Raw genomic sequence first — 18,060 nt, 5'->3', positions numbered from 1 at the left:
GTCTGTCGTTGGATCTGTGGGAGTCGGAACGGTTGGGTTTAAAACACGTATACCAACCATCCATAGGCCCTACAGTTTGAGACATCAGAATACAAAATACGGAGTGAATGACTAGGATAAGCGCTTGGTCGTCATGCCTGAAGTACCTGTCGCCAAGCACTTGAAGAAATTGGTTTTATTGTCCACGATAATCACTCATCTCTACAAAAAAAATACGGGGCAGGTGCAATTTTCCCGTCCTTTCCTCATCCACCGGCCCATTGTGACCTATAGACCGTGATAAAATCGAGAAAAAAAACCTCGAAAACTGCTGCACGAACGATTGCAGGAACAAGTTGAAACCGAGATAGTCATCTTTTACTATACCATTGACGTCACAGCCAATATTTTCATTCTTCCCGATACAAAACGTCGCCCAGATTTTGCCCCCCCCCCCTCCTCCTCATGCGTGAAATCAAATTCAGTCCAAGTTTAAGTAATCACGCGATCAGAATAGGAAAGACGCGTGGGTGGATATTTTCTAAAGGACTTTGGCAAGCCATTTTCACGGACTGATTTTCGTTGCTATCGTCCCCTGCACTACCGTACCTATACGTCCCCAAGGAAAAGTCTGCTGCTACAAGTAGGCCTAGAACAAAATAATTAAAGAGCAGGGGCGGATAGCTTTCAGGAACGGGAGGGGGATGTGTAGAGAGGAGGGTTGAGTTAAGGCGTGCTGAAGGCACGCCCTGCCATAGGGGTCGGAGCAGCCCCGGGAAATCTTGAAATCAGTTATCTACGATGCCTTTCCTCCATTCCAATTAGAGAATATACATTTAGGAACTTAGCATTCCATTTATTATTTTGGTCCCATTTTACTAGTGTCATAACATTAGTCAGCGGTTGAAAGGGGGTTGGGGGGGGTGCAACCCCCTCCTAGATCCGCCACTGAAGAGACATCCTTTCTGAAATCAGCAAACAAATCTGACCAATCTTACGCCTGCCCCCCCCCCCCCCAAAAAAAAACTACCGTGAACGGCCATGAAAGTGTGTGAACACATGTTTGCATTAAAGACAGAGCTTAATAAAAAAAATTGTCAATTTTTTCATGGATAGAATATTCGCTAATTTTGTTCTGACTGTATTTTGCTTTGCATTATATTTTACTTCTAATTGAATGCAATTTGAGAATAAATTTAGGAACTTAGCATTCGATGTATTATTTTTCTTGTCCCATTTTACTCTATAGTATCATGGAGCTAACGTTAGTCGGCGGCTAAACGGAGTGGGGTGCATTCCCTTTCCTTGATCCGCTTATAAAGAGGGATCTTCCTGGTTATGCACCCTAAGAAAGGTCAACATGAACGTCTGAAACGCGTCCTGTGAACAGTCCTCAAAGTTAAACATTTCACAATGTTATACCAATACCATGGTATTGGTATAGGGTTTGGTTATAGTCGGTATATAGTTGGGTGAATCGGTTGGTTTGGGGATGAAATTTTGAAGCGACAAGAAAACCGCGTTTACCGCTGCACGCACCTTTTGAGAAAGAAGTTGAAACCATTTTAGTCATCTTTGACCATAAACGTCGTACCAAGCTAAGTTGTTTTCTTTCCTCGCGATACAAAATGTCGCCCTTTTGTCCCCCATGCGTGCAACTCAAATTCATGGCAAGTTTAAGTAAACATGAAATGAGAATAGGCTAGACGTGTGGGTGGAAGCTACGGGAAAACCAACATTTTCTCACTATAGATTGTGTTTGATCATGGAGGGATACAAAATATGGTTTATTTTCATGGACTGATTTTTGTTTCGTCAGGAGGAACAGTCTGCCTCTCTACAGTATAGTCTTCGTTCAAGGCATATTCGGTAGTGGATCGCCTCTTTTCGGCGCCATATACGAATATTCACGAATTCATAGATATTTCAGTATATTGTTTTGATGGAATCATTGCAAGACACTCAGGTTCTTGACTCTTCCATTAAATTAAAATAATATGTGGTAGCTTGATGACATCTGCTCTACTATCGATAATGTAGTTACCTAAATCACATAACAAGGGTGTATAGTTGATGTCATTGTTCTTTTTTTCCGGAATAAACATAACTTGTTTTCCTCGTTATACTGAATTATTCAAGAAAATGGATTCATCGCAAGCTGCACTACGTGAAAAATCGGCCTTGCAGCGGCAGTCCAATATCGATTACTAACGTCTTGGGCCAAGTCTACTATCAAAGAACAAAACAGTGACGAAACAATTCTGTTTCTCGGTGACAACCTTTACCAAGCTTGTCAGTAATAAACCAAGTCAGGCCTACCAGATAAGCTTCGTACAGTGGCTAACATTGTTGTTGGTAGTACTTGTTACACATTAACATTTTTATCATCGAGGTGGCCAACTGGGTTTTACGGTTCTGTTGTGTACACGACAGTTGACAAGTTGATTGAAAAGAAAGGCTGAGGCGTTGCCCAGCAACGCATCAGAGCTCAACTGTCAAGATATCATTTCAGATGTGAGTCATTCCTAAAACTAAAAGGTCAACCTGTGCCAACTTTGCCACTGTTGTGCGTTGAAAGATATACTTGGCATGTTGTATACTTATCCACTGTGCTCGCGTAAGACTTGTATGTTTTCCTTGTCATCGAACCATATTTTCGCAGCTTCAGAGTAATTAATTCGCAAGTTCTGGAATCCAGAACCACATTTGGTTTTTGTAGCAGACATGATGGGTCGACACAAAGCCTACAGAAGTAATCCGAACAAGAGGAGGCGGATGCGCTTTGTACCGCAGTGGCTGGAGAAACACGCAGTGTCGGATGGGTCTAGTCAACTACCACCGGCCAACTCTATCAATGACCCGGGTAGGAAACTCTCATAGTTGGTGTAGTTTTTAAGGAAGGGATTATTTTGTGATTATTTAAGATGGCCAGTTGGCGAAGACATCGATGTGTGCACATTTGCATCAATCTTAATACTTCGAAGAGGGGGTTATCGCCGTATCGGCAATTGGTGTTTATAGTTTATCAATTCAGATTTATACCCGAGTGCTAATAACGAAAATTCGACCAACGTCAGTCACTAATTCACCTGTTCTTGTGAATTCAAAACCCTTGTCTTAGCAAATACAATGTAACGTTATTCATGGAATTCATGGAATGAATGTCTCATGCGGTAAAAGATATGGAATCTAATGAGTGCATTTGCAGCTTGTATTCTGACAGTACTGTTGTTTATGTCGCTTATGGATTTTAAAAAATCAATTTTTCGCTCATCTAGATGATTAGTGCGTAACCAGCTTAGGCCTATAATAGTGTAGGGCAGATCATGTTTTACACATTGACAAATAAGTCAAACTGTGTTAATTGCTGAAGATGAAACCATTTAGTGAGACACAGTGCAATTAAATTATAGGTATACAGTTTTAAGATTTGAGACTAGTAAACGAAGCAAATGATGTAAAAAAAAAATATTAAAAAATCAGAAACTCGTATTTTTTGTTCAACCATATTCCGCACTGTACTTGTATCACGCCGGGAGGCCCCCTCAATGGCGAAAACATTGTGTTAGCGATTGCCCAGGACAGCTGTCATGGAACAGTTGCACTGTACAATTGCTAGCACAGTGCTTGCGCCATTGGCGGGGGCCTTCGTGGGTGGACAGTGATCATGTGCACGGTCGGCGTCTATATCTAGATTTGTATTCTAATTTTAATAACATAACTGAGGAAAGTGTATTCAGCTACATGGGTCAGCAATGAATCACTTCTGAAACAATAAACATTCACAGACTGTAAACAATACGACAGCTCCGGTGTATGTGGGACAAAAAATGTGAGACGTCAGTTGTGTTTATTTGTACATTTATATGCGTGGTGCGAGCTGTTTATTTTGGGAAGATTATTCATATATTATGCTGGAAGGATTTCAAGTGAAAGTTTCAATGGCTCATATGGTAGGTCTAATTGGTCATTTCCACCAGGTGTTCTCCAAAAGTTAGGCTACCTCATGGGTTCTGTGTTAAGATTTTGTCTATTATGTGGCGACTTTTCGGGAAAAGAAAATTAGATTTGTTTTTCGCCAAGAACGACTGGTGATTTTCTTCCATTTGTATTAATTAGTCGGATAAAATTTAGGTCTGGAGACGTTTCTATGAAAGCAAGATGAGTATGACCTTCTCTTGCAATACTTATTAATGTTAATTTTAATGGCAATTTTAAATGGCCGCATACTTGTGAGAAAGAAATGTGACCTGTGCCCTCAACAATGCCACCGATTCCACCACAGTCGAATGTCAAGTGTCACATACACCAAGTTACATAAATATAAAATTAAAATACTAAAGCCGTGTCCTGAGGCCTTTGTGTGCATTGAATGACACCGTATGCTTCCTTTGAAATGACAGATGTCATTCAATGCCATATATAACTGATAGGGCGCGCATGCATATAAATGTTCGCAACATGAACATACCAAATTGGATTAACTGAAAAGAAAACCCGCGTCGTACACCACGAGAGAAACATGATGGCGGATCAGAAATATAATTCCCGAGAAATTATTTCAAACGAGGGGCTACTATTCCTTAAGAAAAAGGGACTCCTTCAAAAGATATTTTGTCTATGTCTAAATAGTTTGGTAATTTGGGAAAAAAACGAGAGATTGACTATAGAAATGGATGCACGGCAGACACACTATACTGGTAACAAATTCGATTTGCTGTGGGTTTATTCCCAAACAAAATGGGAACATAAATAGTTAGCCAGTTTCAAAAATCGCTTTAATGAAGTTGTATAAAAAGGCATTGTATTTCATTAACTGTATCCTATGAGTGAACTCCAGAAGTTCGTTTTTGCTCTGATCGATCGCCTCAAACTGTTCAAGTTGTGAATTACCCGCTGCGAATAGTAATTGTACCCGCTAATGACATTCTTGATGTTTCTTAAAAATCCATCAGAGGCTTTGCGGGAACTCATCCACTACACCGCGGAGGGCAACGTGATTGCGGTGAGGTTATTAGCGAGGGCCGGCGTCAACGTGAACATGACCGATGAGGATGGTTGGACGGCCCTACACTACGCGGCAGACGAGGCCCAGCGGGACGTAGCACAGCTCCTGATGGGGGAGTGCGGCGCGGACGGCTCCATCAGGAGTCACGAGGGACTCACGGCGGCCGATGTGGCACGGATGGACGGGAATTTTGAACTGGAGAAGTTGTTGGACCCGTCCGCTGCATCCTCGGCAGGATTAACAGACTCAACTCCATCCTCATCTTCGCAAGAGTCGGGATAATATCGATGCAGTTGAGCAAACTTTATCCCTTTGTGAAGTTTTGAACCATAATATTTCCATGCATTTTTGATTGAACTGAGGATTGTTACCAAAATTTTGCAGTGAAGGTTCAGAGGAATTCTGACCAATCTTTTCAAGTTTAAAAGTAGTAACCGGATAGTTCCATCAAAGGCTTAAAAAATGTAACAGATCTGCAACGTTTAAGTTGTCTAGCTTTTGTTCATAATCACATATAGCGATTTCTGACCCATTGAACCAACGGACTTACCAACCCCAATAAATGGAAACAAACCAAACCCTTCCAAAAACAGTAAAGTATTAAATAAACAAATGAAAAAAACCCAATTTCTGAGATCAAGGCAACTAGACCAATACCGGTCCTCCTTTATTTGTCTTTGAAAGAAAGCCACAAGTGCAAAAATTTAAATAAACAATGTATGTCATTTTGACATCACGTTTGACTAAGAAGGGCAAAAGCATGTTTTACCTCATGTCTTGCTACTGGCTGGGTGGGTAGTTAAAATGAACATTTTTTGCCTTAGTGGGTCATTCTATAAATTTAGGGTACAAAGTGTGACATTTGTCCTGTCCCTGTTACCTCTGAAATCTGTAATTTGCCATTCAAGTGTCACTAAAAAATGACTTCAAACTAATTTTTATTTGTTGGGTAGGTGTCATTTGCTTCACATAATCACTCTTGGAGGAAGAATACATTTAAACAGAATTACACAATCCTAGATGTCAGATGTAACTGGGACAGGATAAAAGTTGACCCCAAATTTATACAATGCCCTTACTATCACTTTTGTACAATGTAAGTATACTTTGTAATTTAACACATCTCATAAAGCATTGCAAAATAAATGTTAAACCCTTAATCGAAATTCTGGCTCACAGCTGAAATATTTATATTTTTTTATTTTTTCTTTGGCATAAACCTTTCTACTAAATAATATGCTCGACTTTGAATAATTGCACCAATCTTTTTACACTTTACGACAAAATTCTTTTGTTGTCGGAAAGAAAATCACTACTTATTAATGCACCAAACATTTGGCAAGTAAAAGTAAAATCTGTCACGAGCAAATATGGCCTATCAGGCCGACGTTTACCTCTGGTTGCAGTGGCATGAAAAGACTGAGAACATTTCTAATGCCAGTACCCATTTATACTCCTGGGTGGAGAGAGAGGCAAGTGAGGGTAAAGTGGCTTGCCCAAGCACACAATATGGCCAGCAACTGGATTCGAACCCCTGACTCTCTGAGCATGAGACACAAACCCTAACCACTAGGCCACACTCCCCCTCTTTAGCAAGGCACCTCCTATAAAGGCCTTCAAACAAAAGGTGGAAATCACAAAAAAAATAAGTTAAATAGTTGGTGAGATGTATATAAATACAAATATAGCAATAATATTGGGAAATCACTACAGATACAATCCCCTGCAAATAAGTCTTGTACACTTTTCAACGAATGAATTCTATTCTTGTAAATTCCTTCCCAAGTACTAGTAGCAGTGTAAAAGCAACTGAAATTACAACTGACCTTAAAAAATATTTAAAATTTAATACTGAATGGATCTCCAGGCCTTTGAAAAAATATTTTTTTGTATCTGCAAGAATTGAAAGGTAGGAGCCATACTGTCTAGCTTTAAGCAAATAATGCACAACAATTGACTGTACTCTGCCCCCAGATGTCAAGTTAATACATGTATATCTCTCCATTTCAGTACAGTGCAAGGCCAAAGACCGTGAAAAAATTTATTCACATACGATTTGAAGGCTGCATGGTGAAGTCAGCCGTAACGGTAATTTTGCGGTTGCATTATGTTACACGGAATATTTTTTGTGCAAGTTCGTGTGGTTATGAAAAGGACCAGTGAAAACTAAATGTGTCGGACAACAGCATGCTCTCATGTCTTTAGGAGATTTTGTTTCAAAGAAAAAGTTCAAACTAACTCTTCGAATTGCTCTGTTCATACGGAGTGTGCCAAAAAAGTGCAACGTTCAGAAAACAAATAGTTGAAACTGTTTAATGTTTTTTTCTTCAATGAAATTATATATTTCATTAAAGCCCGACTTTTTCTCAATCCACTCCTTTTTAACTCATTCCATTTGGGTCCCTAGATCCAGAAATACAATCAAGTAAGTGGAAGGGTGTAAATTTTACTTGGGCCACTCTCACCTGTGATGCCACCAACTTCGATGCCTATTCTGTGCCTATTCAATGCTTAACCCAGATTCACCATGTCCAGGTGAGAGTGGCCCAATTATTTGTTTTCTGAATGTAGTATTTTTTTGGCGCACACTGTACCTTTTTCCCATTGAGATTTGATCATTTTGAGTGAATGAAAATCTCCCTCTTGCACTCAAACTAACAAAAAGTACGAAGCTCGGAAAACGTGATATTCATTACTTTCATTGGCGGCAACCAATTATTTTGAATGGCACTTGATGATGATTTTCCAAGCTGATAATTGTGCAAACATTTTGCTAATGGTTTACTGTACACTTGAATTTTGGAGGATTTTGGAAGGGTTGACAAGACTAATTCTGAATTACTATAACAGTTGATCTACAAAATAAATGAAAAATGTACAAATTGAAAGCCCTCCGTTGTCGAGAATTAAGAATATGTTACCGAGTGAAAAACTCTACGAAATTTAGAAAGTACTTTTATCTACACTATGTCTTACACTAAAAATGGCCCCAGAAATTTCACTGTAAAAAATGTCATGAAAAGTTTCTTTTTGCAATATTGCATTGGTTCAAAGTTTTATATTTACATATATGAATTAATTTTGGATTAGTATTTCAGCAAATTTATACAATCAAGGTTTCCCTTCTAGTACCAATCAAGATATTTTGTTTACCTTGCAACTACATACATGTATATCAATGCTCCACCATTTTTTTTTAAGCAGCTCAAAACAAATAAATAGAATAATGAGTTGTATCAATTTTATCTGAAGCACTCTCAGTCATATTCATAGGTCTGACTTCATCCCAGTGCAATACAGACTTCATAAAAAATATTCATCAATTCATACAATAGACGGATACATTAGGCCCCCAGTCACTGTGCACACGAGCGCCTCTACAATGCTGTATTACAGCATGTTCCGGCTGCGAGCGTCATGCGCGCGTGCACACATGTTAGACTTTTGTAGACGCATGTGGGACATTCATCAAGGCTGTGATTGGTCAGAATACCATTGGGCAGGGCTTAATAAATCAATCTGGTCAACCTTGTCCCCAGGGCTTCAACCTCGTTTCCAATAGTAAGCCCTGGGATGGGAACTTGCTTTCTGTATCTTGATTCGATACCGCATTTAGCAAGAAATGGATTTATATCATGTACTTGGTGTTCTTATTTCCACAGTGTATTACGTGTTTTCACGTTCATTGTAATTATTACGTCCACACCTTCTCAAAAAATTATCCTCTCCTTTCCAATTTGCTCATATTAATATTAACTGTGACACTGCATATTGACTGGATAAGACTGTAACATTTCAACTTTGAAAACAAATCGTGTTTTCATAACTCACGCCGCGATGAATTGATTGTGTTTTTACCCCAGACACCACACACAAAAACAAACCCTGATGTAACGCACAGGCAGGTACCAGACTATTCCTCATTTGCATACGTATCCAAAAATGTTTGATATGCAAATGATCCAATACCAGGGCGAGAGAGCGGGTAGTGGTGGGAGTGTACTGCTTGACACCCTGGGAACGAGGTTGCAGTCTGGTCTATTGAAACAATAGATTTTCAGCACACAACATTCATAATTCAATAAAATGTTCTCGAAATTGAAGGCTTGGAAGCTGACACGTGTGGATCACTCCAAAAGGAATTCCTTGAAACCTTTACATCGATCGACAAACAAAGCGGGAATGAAAGGATTTGAGAGCACTCGAACAAAATTAGAAATTAAAATGTTCATCCTTATTCACTCATGAAAATTTTGACAGAGATTTCCAATTCTTTGTTTTTAACATTTTGTGAGCTATTTACAGTTCATCACAGAAAACTGACTTGGCAGTCAAGATTAATCAACAAGACATTGCAACATCAAAAGCCATGGTTATGGATCCATCTTAATTAAATCAATATAAACCCTGTCTAAATGTGGACAGGTTCAAAATGTCGGGGGTACATATTGCAAAGTTACCCCTCAGTAAACAGCAGAAGATTGGAGTAAATACATTAATGAATGTCTAATGACATGAATAATTTAATTAAATGCCATGGTGCAAATAGGAATTTACATAATTTAAATGGTAGTAATACACATGGGCCATGCTATCAATTTAGAGTCAAAAGTGTGGCATTTTTTCTTGCCCCTGCTACCATGGTACTACATAATTTGTCATTCAAGTATCATTAAAAATGACTAACTATAAAAAAAACACCTATTTGTTAGGTAGGTAGTTTGCTATTCATAATCACTCTTGGAGGATGTCTGTATCGGTATTATAAAATCATAGGTATCAGATGTAACAGGAACAGGAAAAAAATTGGACCCCAAATTTATAGAATGACCCATGCACCTTAAGTTAATTGTAGTTTGCAATCACAGGTACAACTATAATTCTAAGTATCAACTGCATGTGAAACAAATTAAGGCAATATAAATTATTTAAATTGATAGTTACTCTTTAATTATTAACTCTTAACCAAAAAATATGTTTTACACATAGAATTTAGACAAATATAATCAGAAAGACAAAACCAAAGATGCACTTTAAAGTCATATAGCTCAATTTACAAAAGGCACCAACTACACGTAGAAAAATAGAAAACTGTAATGAACAAAACAACACAAAGTTTACACAAACCACACAAGAATACACAAAAATTCCAGATTCTGAAATGTTGAAGATGAATGTCACACGATAAAGCAAGTTTTAGCAACAGTGTTTTCAGATTTTAAGTTTTTGATGATATATTTTGAATAGATTTTAAATGTAGATGCGCGTGTAATTTAGGAAGTCATGCGTCTAAATTAAAATTGCAAATGTGTAACTGACTAGGGGGACATCCTTTACATGGACAAGTGTAATGTCAGGGAACTAGGCAATATTCAAATTGAACATGGTATATTGGATGGTGACATGTTCTTCTCACATTGTTAAATTTCTCTTCTTTACTCTTTGCTTGGATACTGTATGATGTCTCACCTCGTAACTGACATTACAACCGAGTACTGGAAGTGGCAGGCATTCTGGGAAGAGTTGAGTCAGCATGAACAAGGAGAGGTCAGACGAGGTCCAGTAGGAGCTGTGTGAGGTCAACGCTGAGTTGTAGGTACTGCTCATTACAACCGAGCGGTTGAGGTGGCAAGGTATTCTGGGAAGAGTTGGGTCAGCATGAACAAGGAGAGGTCGGCCGAGGTCCAGTAGGAGCTGTGCGAGGTCAACGCTGAGATGTAGGTACTGCTCATTACAACCGAGCAGTTGAGGTGGCAAGGTATTCTGGGAAGAGTTGGGTCAGCATGAACAAGGAGAGGTCGGCCGAGGTCCAGTAGGAGCTGTGCGAGGTCAACGCTGAGATGTAGGTACTGCTCATTACAACTGAGCAGTTGAGGTGGCAAGGTATTCTGGGAAGAGTTGGGTCAGCATGAACAAGGAGAGGTCAGCCGAGGTCCAGTAGGAGCTGTGTGAGGTCAACGCTGAGATGTAGGTACTGCTCATTACAACCGAGCAGTTGCGGTGGCAAGGTATTCTGGGAAGAGTTGGGTCAGCATGAACAAGGAGAGGTCGGCCGAGGTCCAGTAGGAGCTGTGTGAGGTCAACGCTGAGGTGTACGTACTGCTCATTACAACCGAGCAGTTGCAGTTGCAAGGTATTCTGGGAAGAGTTGGGTCAGCATGAACAAGGAGAGGTCAGCCGAGGTCCAGTAGGAGCTGTGTGAGGTCAACGCTGAGTTGCAGGTACTGATCATTACAACCGAGCAGTTGCGGTGGCAAGGTATTCTGGGAAGAGTTGGGTCAGCATGAACAAGGAGAGGTCAGCCGAGGTCCAGTAGGAGCTGTGTGAGGTCAAAGCTGAGATGTAGGTACTGCTCATTACAACCGAGCAGTTGCGGTGGCAAGGTATTCTGGGAAGAGTTGGGTCAGCATGAACAAGGAGAGGTCAGCCGAGGTCCAGTAGGAGCTGTGTGAGGTCAACGCTGAGTTGTAGGTACTGCTCATTACAACCGAGCAGTTGCGGTGGCAAGGTATTCTGGGAAGAGTTGGGTCAGCATGAACAAGGAGAGGTCGGCCGAGGTCCAGTAGGAGCTGTGTGAGGTCAACGCTGAGGTGTACGTACTGCTCATTACAACCGAGCAGTTGCGGTGGCAAGGTATTCTGGGAAGAGTTGGGTCAGCATGAACAAGGAGAGGTCAGCCGAGGTCCAGTAGGAGCTGTGTGAGGTCAACGCTGAGATGTAGGTACTGCTCAGGTTGCTCTGACGAAGCTCAAAGTCCACACGCTGCTCCAGCTCTAGACACGATATTAAAGACAAAGTGTGGTTGAGTGAATTTTAATACAAGTAAGCCATAATCTCTACTTGGTCAATGATGCTTTACATGTAAACTGCCCACATTCTTTTGAGGAAGTAACCCAAATGGTAATTTTTTTTTATTATAAATCTCAGCACAGACAGCCTATTTTTAATAGGTTTGATACAGCGCCCTCTTGTGACGATGACTAGTGCATTAAGTATGCCATTGCCTACCCTACAAAAGCATTGGATTTACTTTTATTACTGTACTCATGGTGGCAGAAAAAAAGGAAGTACCATTTTTGATCAGCGGCATTTTGAGGCTCTCGTACCTATGTTGGGTGGGATTAGTGGATTAGCGCTATCCGCTCGATTGGTTAGAGATTTCCTACATGATGGACCGATTGCGCAAAGTGCATTTCTGAGCGATCGAGCAGCTAGCGTTCAATCCACTTTTCTGCCACCTGAGTAAAATCTGCTTTTCAGGTAGCAGAAAAAGGAGAAAATGGAAAAGTCGAAAATGTTCTTCAATCTGCTTTTCTGCTACTCGAGCAACAGAAAAGCAGATCTCCACTTTTTGTCCACCCGCAAAAGAAGGAAAAGCAAAATATGCTTTTCTGGTAGCAGAAAAGTAGAAAATGCATTTTCGCAAAACATTCAATCTGCCTTTCGTATCAGGTAGCAGAAAATTTAAAAAGTCGAAAAATGCATTTTACAAAAACGTTAAATCTGCTTTTCTGCTATTCTGATAGCAGAAAAGCAGATGTCCACTTTTCGTCCTCCACAGCGCCACGTTAGGGAACACTCGGCCAAATTTGTGCGAAAATTGCCGGATGCCGTCATTTTTGAATTTCGGACTAAATTTTCATGACACTGAAATGTTCACAAAGGTTCAACAGCAAGCATTACTAAGGTAACAGAATAAACTGAATGAATTCAAAGTTTTCAACTAAGAAGTTTGACAACATTGGATGAGGAAATTCGAGGGAAACGTCAAAGTGCGCCACATTAGGGGACTCCACAATACATACAGAATTATTTTGACATCCGACTCTTACAAAAATGTTCCCCCTACCTTAACTTTGTCTTACCTACACTTTCCAGCTCGGTGGGTATACCAGCCTGCACAGTCACTGCGTCCTCGTCGATCTGTTCCATTGCCCTCTGAAGATCTTCCAGAACGTCAATGTCAGGATCACGCTCCTCGGAACGAGAGAATCTGGCTAGGAAGCCTCCAACGCCCTCTGTGGGAGGAAAAAACAAAATGCTGTGTAAACTTGAGCTGTTGTTCATTGACTAATCTAGCTTGTCAACAGTAGCGTTGTCCTATCCTTCTTCTTGTCCACTACTGTACTGAAAAAATGATGTGGTACATTAGAAATAAACATGACAAAATAAACTGAGTGGTTTAATCTTAGGGTTTTGATTATTGGTGAAAATCTGTGTACTTTGGGGAGAAAAATCGTGAAAATGACAAGTATTTGCACTTGGATTTACACAGTGAATACAAATGAATATGTTTACTTTGTAGTATTAAGCCAAAGTTTTTTGATTTTTAGGATTACAGATTCAATCAATGTAGCCATTCAATCAATATACTTACTATGAAGGCGCATTTGCGCAAACACAGTTGATTTATATCGCTAGCCACGTAAGTTTCCCATATGGCTGCCGTATCTCTAACAAAACGCAGACAATGTGTAGCCGGAGAAACTTTAGAGAACCTAAGCATTTCTGGCTGTGTACCGATATTGTAAACAGTAAATTTCATACTTTAATTTTTTTCTGACACTGCCACTGCAATAATCACAAGTTTGGTGTAAAAATCAAAATAAAAGTTGGCCAAAAATTGAAGTTTATTTTCCCCCCAATTTTTGCCCCCCCCCCCCCAAACAAAACCACACGTCAGTGGAACCGTAACAAAAAATTAAAAAGTGTGGCTAGATTAAAAAAAGAAGGACCATTCCATAAAAAAGAAGGAATTTTTCATTGGTCAATGGACAATATTTCAACACATTTTCAACAAAATATCCCAACGTGTGCCAATTAACCTTGAGTTAATTGGCTCATCTAAGAACCACACACAACCCCCCAAAACCCCCAGATATGCATGTACATAGTGCTGCTACAAAATCCTCACACTTTAAGATGTCTTAATTCTCAACAAGAAAAAAAAAATCTTTTTTTTCCCCCTTTCAACTGATACCATGCCAATCGCATAAATTTCACATTTTGGTACTTGTGATCATCCCTTATCAAAATATTTTTTTGCTAGGAATCTTCCCAAGGGCCTAATGGCTTAGTCTATTGTAAAGTTATAAAGAGATAATTTTACCAGAGAAAGATGAGGCGCGAGTGACCCCTGACTTTGCACTTGCGCCCGATGGGGGAGACCCTTGATTCGATGACCCCGTGTCTGTGCTGGTCAACTCTTCCGGTGATGCACGACTGGTGGGGAACGCGGTGGCTTTCATCTGGTCGTAGGGGGTCTGCTTGGGGGAGTCGGCTCGGTGGATGTGTAGCGGGTTAATGGTGGAGTAGTGTTTCAGCATCAGGGGCTCCAGACGGTAGGCCTTAAATAAAAAGAATTTAACGATTATGTCCAATTTTCAAACTTTCATATGGGTTAGAGTAGGGGGTCCGTGATTGTCAAAATAAAATTGTAGATTGTTAGCTAAACGTGCCTGGCAGGGGTGTGAGTGACCACTTATAAAAATAGCTGAAAATAGCTGAAAAAAGGTGTAAAGAAGCTGAACTTTGGAAATCTCCTATACTTTTGTACACAGCAAGTGAGGGAAAAAGCTGAAAAAAAGCTGAAATCCAAAACAAAAAAAGGTTAAGTCAGCTTTAAAGCTGAGATTTCACACCCCTGGCCTGGACAGTTCAGGAGGAAATTCAAAGCTGGAGACAAGATTTCCTTCTGTTTTTAGCTCTCAATGGCACTTTTAGGAAATTAAAACCAAGAGGAAAAATTGCATGCCTGATCAACAGGGATTGGAAGTAATAAAGAATCTGAAAACTCTTGAAAAGCTTGATGGCAAGTTGGTTTAGTGTTTTACAGGGATAATTCTGTATATCCTAAAAATGGTTAATACTTGAATTTCTACTGATAAGTGGGCAACTGAATTAACTGTTTATGTGGTAATGACCTCTTTTTGTGGTGACAAACAACATTGGGAGAAAATGTAGGTAACTGATTCAACAATTTCTTAAGTAAAATTGTATTTATAAGTGATTCCTATTTTATATCAATATTTTAAAATTAGTGAAAATGTTATATTCACAATAATAAAAAAAATACAATTTAAAGGTAACTTGATGAAATGGCTTAAGAACTTATTAATGAAATCAGCTTAGGGATTCACTTTTCTGAACGTTTGGATATTTTGGGAGTTTAGTGTGGATGCTGACTTACAACTGGATCGGCAGGGTGGTAAATGTTGAAGATTCGTTTACAGATGGACTTGGGAATGATGTGGCTGATGGAACCATTGCCTTGGGCACGGTAACCTCTCATGACAAGGAAGACAGCGAGAGGGGAACCCACACAGAAAAAACTGTCAATCTGGAGATTAAAGTCAAAACGGGAAAAATATAATTACAAATGGTTAAACCCAAGAGAGTAAACATGTAGTATCTCTACACTACTATTTAAGCAATAAATGTTTCATCACCACTTTACTATAAAGCACTAAGGCTGTGTATGTGTGGTTGGGCCGTCAATTTTTTTTTATTTTTAGGGAAATTAGAACCGAGTTAACGGGACTTTCTGCTGTCGCCATAACGTCTTTTGTCCCCATAATATCATCACTTCAATAGGTGTGTAGTCCCCCCAGTTACGGAACAAGAATTGGTGGGTGGGCCGTCACCGCATTATGGGAAGTTTTTTATTGTTAGGGTAATTAGGACCAAGTTAAGGGGACTTTCAGCTGTCCCTATAGTGTCTTCGGTCCCCATAATATCATCGCTCAACAGGTGTGTAGCCCCCACAGTTACGGAACAAGAATATGTGTGTTCACGAGTTGATCACCCGCATTGTAGACGAGGCAAATCTTCGTCAAGTAAAAGATTATAAAAACCTTGTACAGACTTCCAAAATCACGCTTAATGGTGAATGAAAAAAAAAGGAAGGCAGATGTAACTTTAAAAAAAAAGGTCCTCAACATCACACAATGGTTTAACACCGAAAGCTTTGGCTAATTGGAAATTCGTCTAAGAACCCGCCTTTGAGTGTGTTTTCAGTCCATTTTGAGTTTGTTGCCGAGTCAGGCCTATTATAACTATAAAAGACTAATGGAAAGGCGGCTTAAAGATCTAAAGACAACTAAACTGCCTGCAAATCACTCCAAGATGTTAAAACGTGGAAAATGACAACCCATTTTAACAAACAGTCAACCTTCCATAAATCATAATAATAAAAATAATATTAACCGTATTTATAAAGCCCCTTTTCCAAAGGATACCAAGCGCTAGGGGAGAATGCAACCAAAAACCTAAATGTGATTATCCAATATAAGAGCATATAAATACAGGTATTACAGCAAAATCAAATACAAATTAGAAGGTACGATTGAACAGCTGTGTTTTTATGAGTCCCTGAAACTGCTCTACAGATGAAGCGTTCCGGATAGTAATGGGGAGTAAATCATTCAGTTTAAACTGCTCTGTCCACGTCTATCCATCTATACGAACAGCCCCTCCCCCCAAAAAACAAAAAAAATATATAAAGTAAACACAATGAAATGAAAATCTGACCTGGAAGTCTAGTTTTGGAGATTTGATGCTGACAGCCACTTGGTTAGTTGCCAAGAGTTTATCCTCTAACTCTGCAACCCTGCAGTAACAAAGAGTTTTGTTAAAAGATCACAAAAAATGCTGGGCAAATTTCTATAAAAACTTTCCAGCCAAAATGCTTTAACCCTCACCATCCTAACACTTCAAAATCCAACCAGCATGTTTTGTTTAATCTGAGTGAGTACTGCACTAATAGACTGATTATGCATACATGGGGTCAGGCATACCACCATAATCAGAGTCCAACAGTTTGCGTGTAGAGTTTACCATAATTATTGTGTCAGACTTTGCAAGAGTGAGGAATGGGGTTCCAGAGTTGTAAATCACTCAAGGGGGTTAGGGTTAACATGGTCAAATAGCCACAAACTCAATTAGTTTGGAACCACACTCTCACGCATGTGGTGCACCATCATTTTTGCAACCCTATCAAATCTGTCCACAAATAACCCCTCAATGATTACAAAGCTAGAGTTGGGGAACTCTTCAACGTAATGCCACCAGTAGTAGGGGAGGTGGGGGAACCGGAGCAAAATGGAAAAAATCTGCGGCAAGCCTGAGCACGCCGCTCTCGGTTTTGGAAAAATATAGGGGAATCCCCCAATCTCAAAAAAAAAAAAAAAAAATCCTGACGCCGGGAGAGAGAGATAGAAAAAAAAAAAAAAATAAAAAATCCTGACGCCGGGAGAGAGAGAGAGAGAAAAAAAAAAAAAAAAAAAAATCCTGACGCCGGGAGAGAGAGAGAGAGAGAGAAAAAAAAAAAAAATCCTGACGCCGAGAGAGAGAGAGAAAAAAAAAAAAAAACAAATCTGACGCAGGGAGAGAGAGAGAGAAAAAAAAAAAAAATCCTGACGCCGGGAGAGAGAAATAAAAAATAAAAATCTGTCGTCGCTAAAATGAGGTGATGTCACCACCACGTGACCTTGAAAATATGTGAGTCACCACAACGTGACCTTGAAACGTGTTGAGGCACGATAGAAATTTGGCGTAAACAACGTGACCTTGAAACGTGTGTGAGTCACCACAACGTGACCTTGAAACTCGAGACAAAAAAAATTAGCTCCTTACCCTGTAAAAGGTGAGGAGCTGTTTTTTAATATAAAAATGGAGAGTAATATGTTTAGACCGACGAGTATTTGAAAAATGAATAAAAAATAATATCGGTTTTTATTAAATAGATGGAATACTTTGGGACGTCACAACTTGGGGATAAGTGCGATCATCATATAATCATCGAGAATGGTTTTTTAATTTGTGAAACGTGCGGTGAAATAGTTTCACGTTATTTTGATTTTTCGGCAGAAAATGTGCAAGAAGATCGTATCAATTGGTCAACTTTAAAGAGAAACAAAAGAAAAACTGTGGAGAAACTTATTTTGTCTGTTTGTCCAGAGCAAGACGTAGAAGATGTCCAAGAAACAATCAATAAATATAACGAGCTCGTTAATTACAAAACATTGAGGGGGAATGGTTGCGTCAAACGGTCATTAATAGCGGCGTGTTATCAT

General features: G+C 39.6%; 3 protein-coding genes across 3 annotated transcripts in view; 1 reads left to right on the top strand and 2 right to left on the bottom strand.

Moving 5' to 3' along the window:
• The first annotated feature begins 2,320 nt into the window (after positions 1-2,320).
• On the top strand, positions 2,321-5,577 carry LOC119743529 (protein VAPYRIN-like). Its single transcript, XM_038219952.1, has 2 exons — positions 2,321-2,842; positions 4,935-5,577. Exons 1-2 carry the CDS (start codon positions 2,704-2,706, stop codon positions 5,267-5,269), a joined length of 474 nt encoding a protein of 157 aa, XP_038075880.1. The 5' UTR covers positions 2,321-2,703; the 3' UTR covers positions 5,270-5,577.
• A 2,147-nt stretch (positions 5,578-7,724) lies between these two features.
• LOC119743494 (phospholipase DDHD1-like) lies at positions 7,725-13,069 on the bottom strand. The gene is made up of 2 exons (XM_038219912.1): positions 12,853-13,069; positions 7,725-11,760 (listed from the first exon to the last, which is right to left on the bottom strand). Exons 1-2 carry the CDS (start codon positions 13,052-13,054, stop codon positions 11,594-11,596), a joined length of 369 nt encoding a protein of 122 aa, XP_038075840.1. The 5' UTR covers positions 13,055-13,069; the 3' UTR covers positions 7,725-11,593.
• LOC119742726 (phospholipase DDHD1-like) overlaps positions 13,063-18,060 on the bottom strand; it is a 28,423-nt gene continuing 23,425 nt past the window's right edge. Inside the window, exons 8-11 of the mRNA XM_038218891.1 lie at positions 16,517-16,595; positions 15,177-15,326; positions 14,129-14,334; positions 13,063-13,114 (exon numbers count right to left, since the gene is read on the bottom strand). Of these exons, the coding sequence (XP_038074819.1) occupies positions 13,063-13,114; positions 14,129-14,334; positions 15,177-15,326; positions 16,517-16,595 (487 nt within the window). The remainder of the gene's footprint in view (positions 13,115-14,128; positions 14,335-15,176; positions 15,327-16,516; positions 16,596-18,060) is intronic.

This window comes from Patiria miniata, unplaced genomic scaffold, assembly GCF_015706575.1.
Source record: "Patiria miniata isolate m_02_andy unplaced genomic scaffold, ASM1570657v1 HiC_scaffold_6, whole genome shotgun sequence".
NCBI classification, from domain to species: domain Eukaryota; kingdom Metazoa; phylum Echinodermata; class Asteroidea; order Valvatida; family Asterinidae; genus Patiria; species Patiria miniata.
This window is presented reverse-complemented; position numbering and strand designations above follow the sequence as displayed.

Bases quoted from the DNA above. Each gene is read 5' to 3' on its own strand.
- LOC119743529 (XM_038219952.1), top strand. From the start codon at position 2,704: ATGATGGGTCGACACAAAGCCTACAGAAGTAATCCGAACAAGAGGAGG. The intron at 2,843-4,934 runs GTAGGAAACTCT...AAAATCCATCAG, and splicing joins CAACTCTATCAATGACCCGG to AGGCTTTGCGGGAACTCATC.
- LOC119743494 (XM_038219912.1), bottom strand. From the start codon at position 13,054: ATGAACAACAGCTCAAGTTTACACAGCATTTTGTTTTTTCCTCCCACA. The intron at 11,761-12,852 runs GTAAGACAAAGT...TATCGTGTCTAG, and splicing joins CACCGAGCTGGAAAGTGTAG to AGCTGGAGCAGCGTGTGGAC.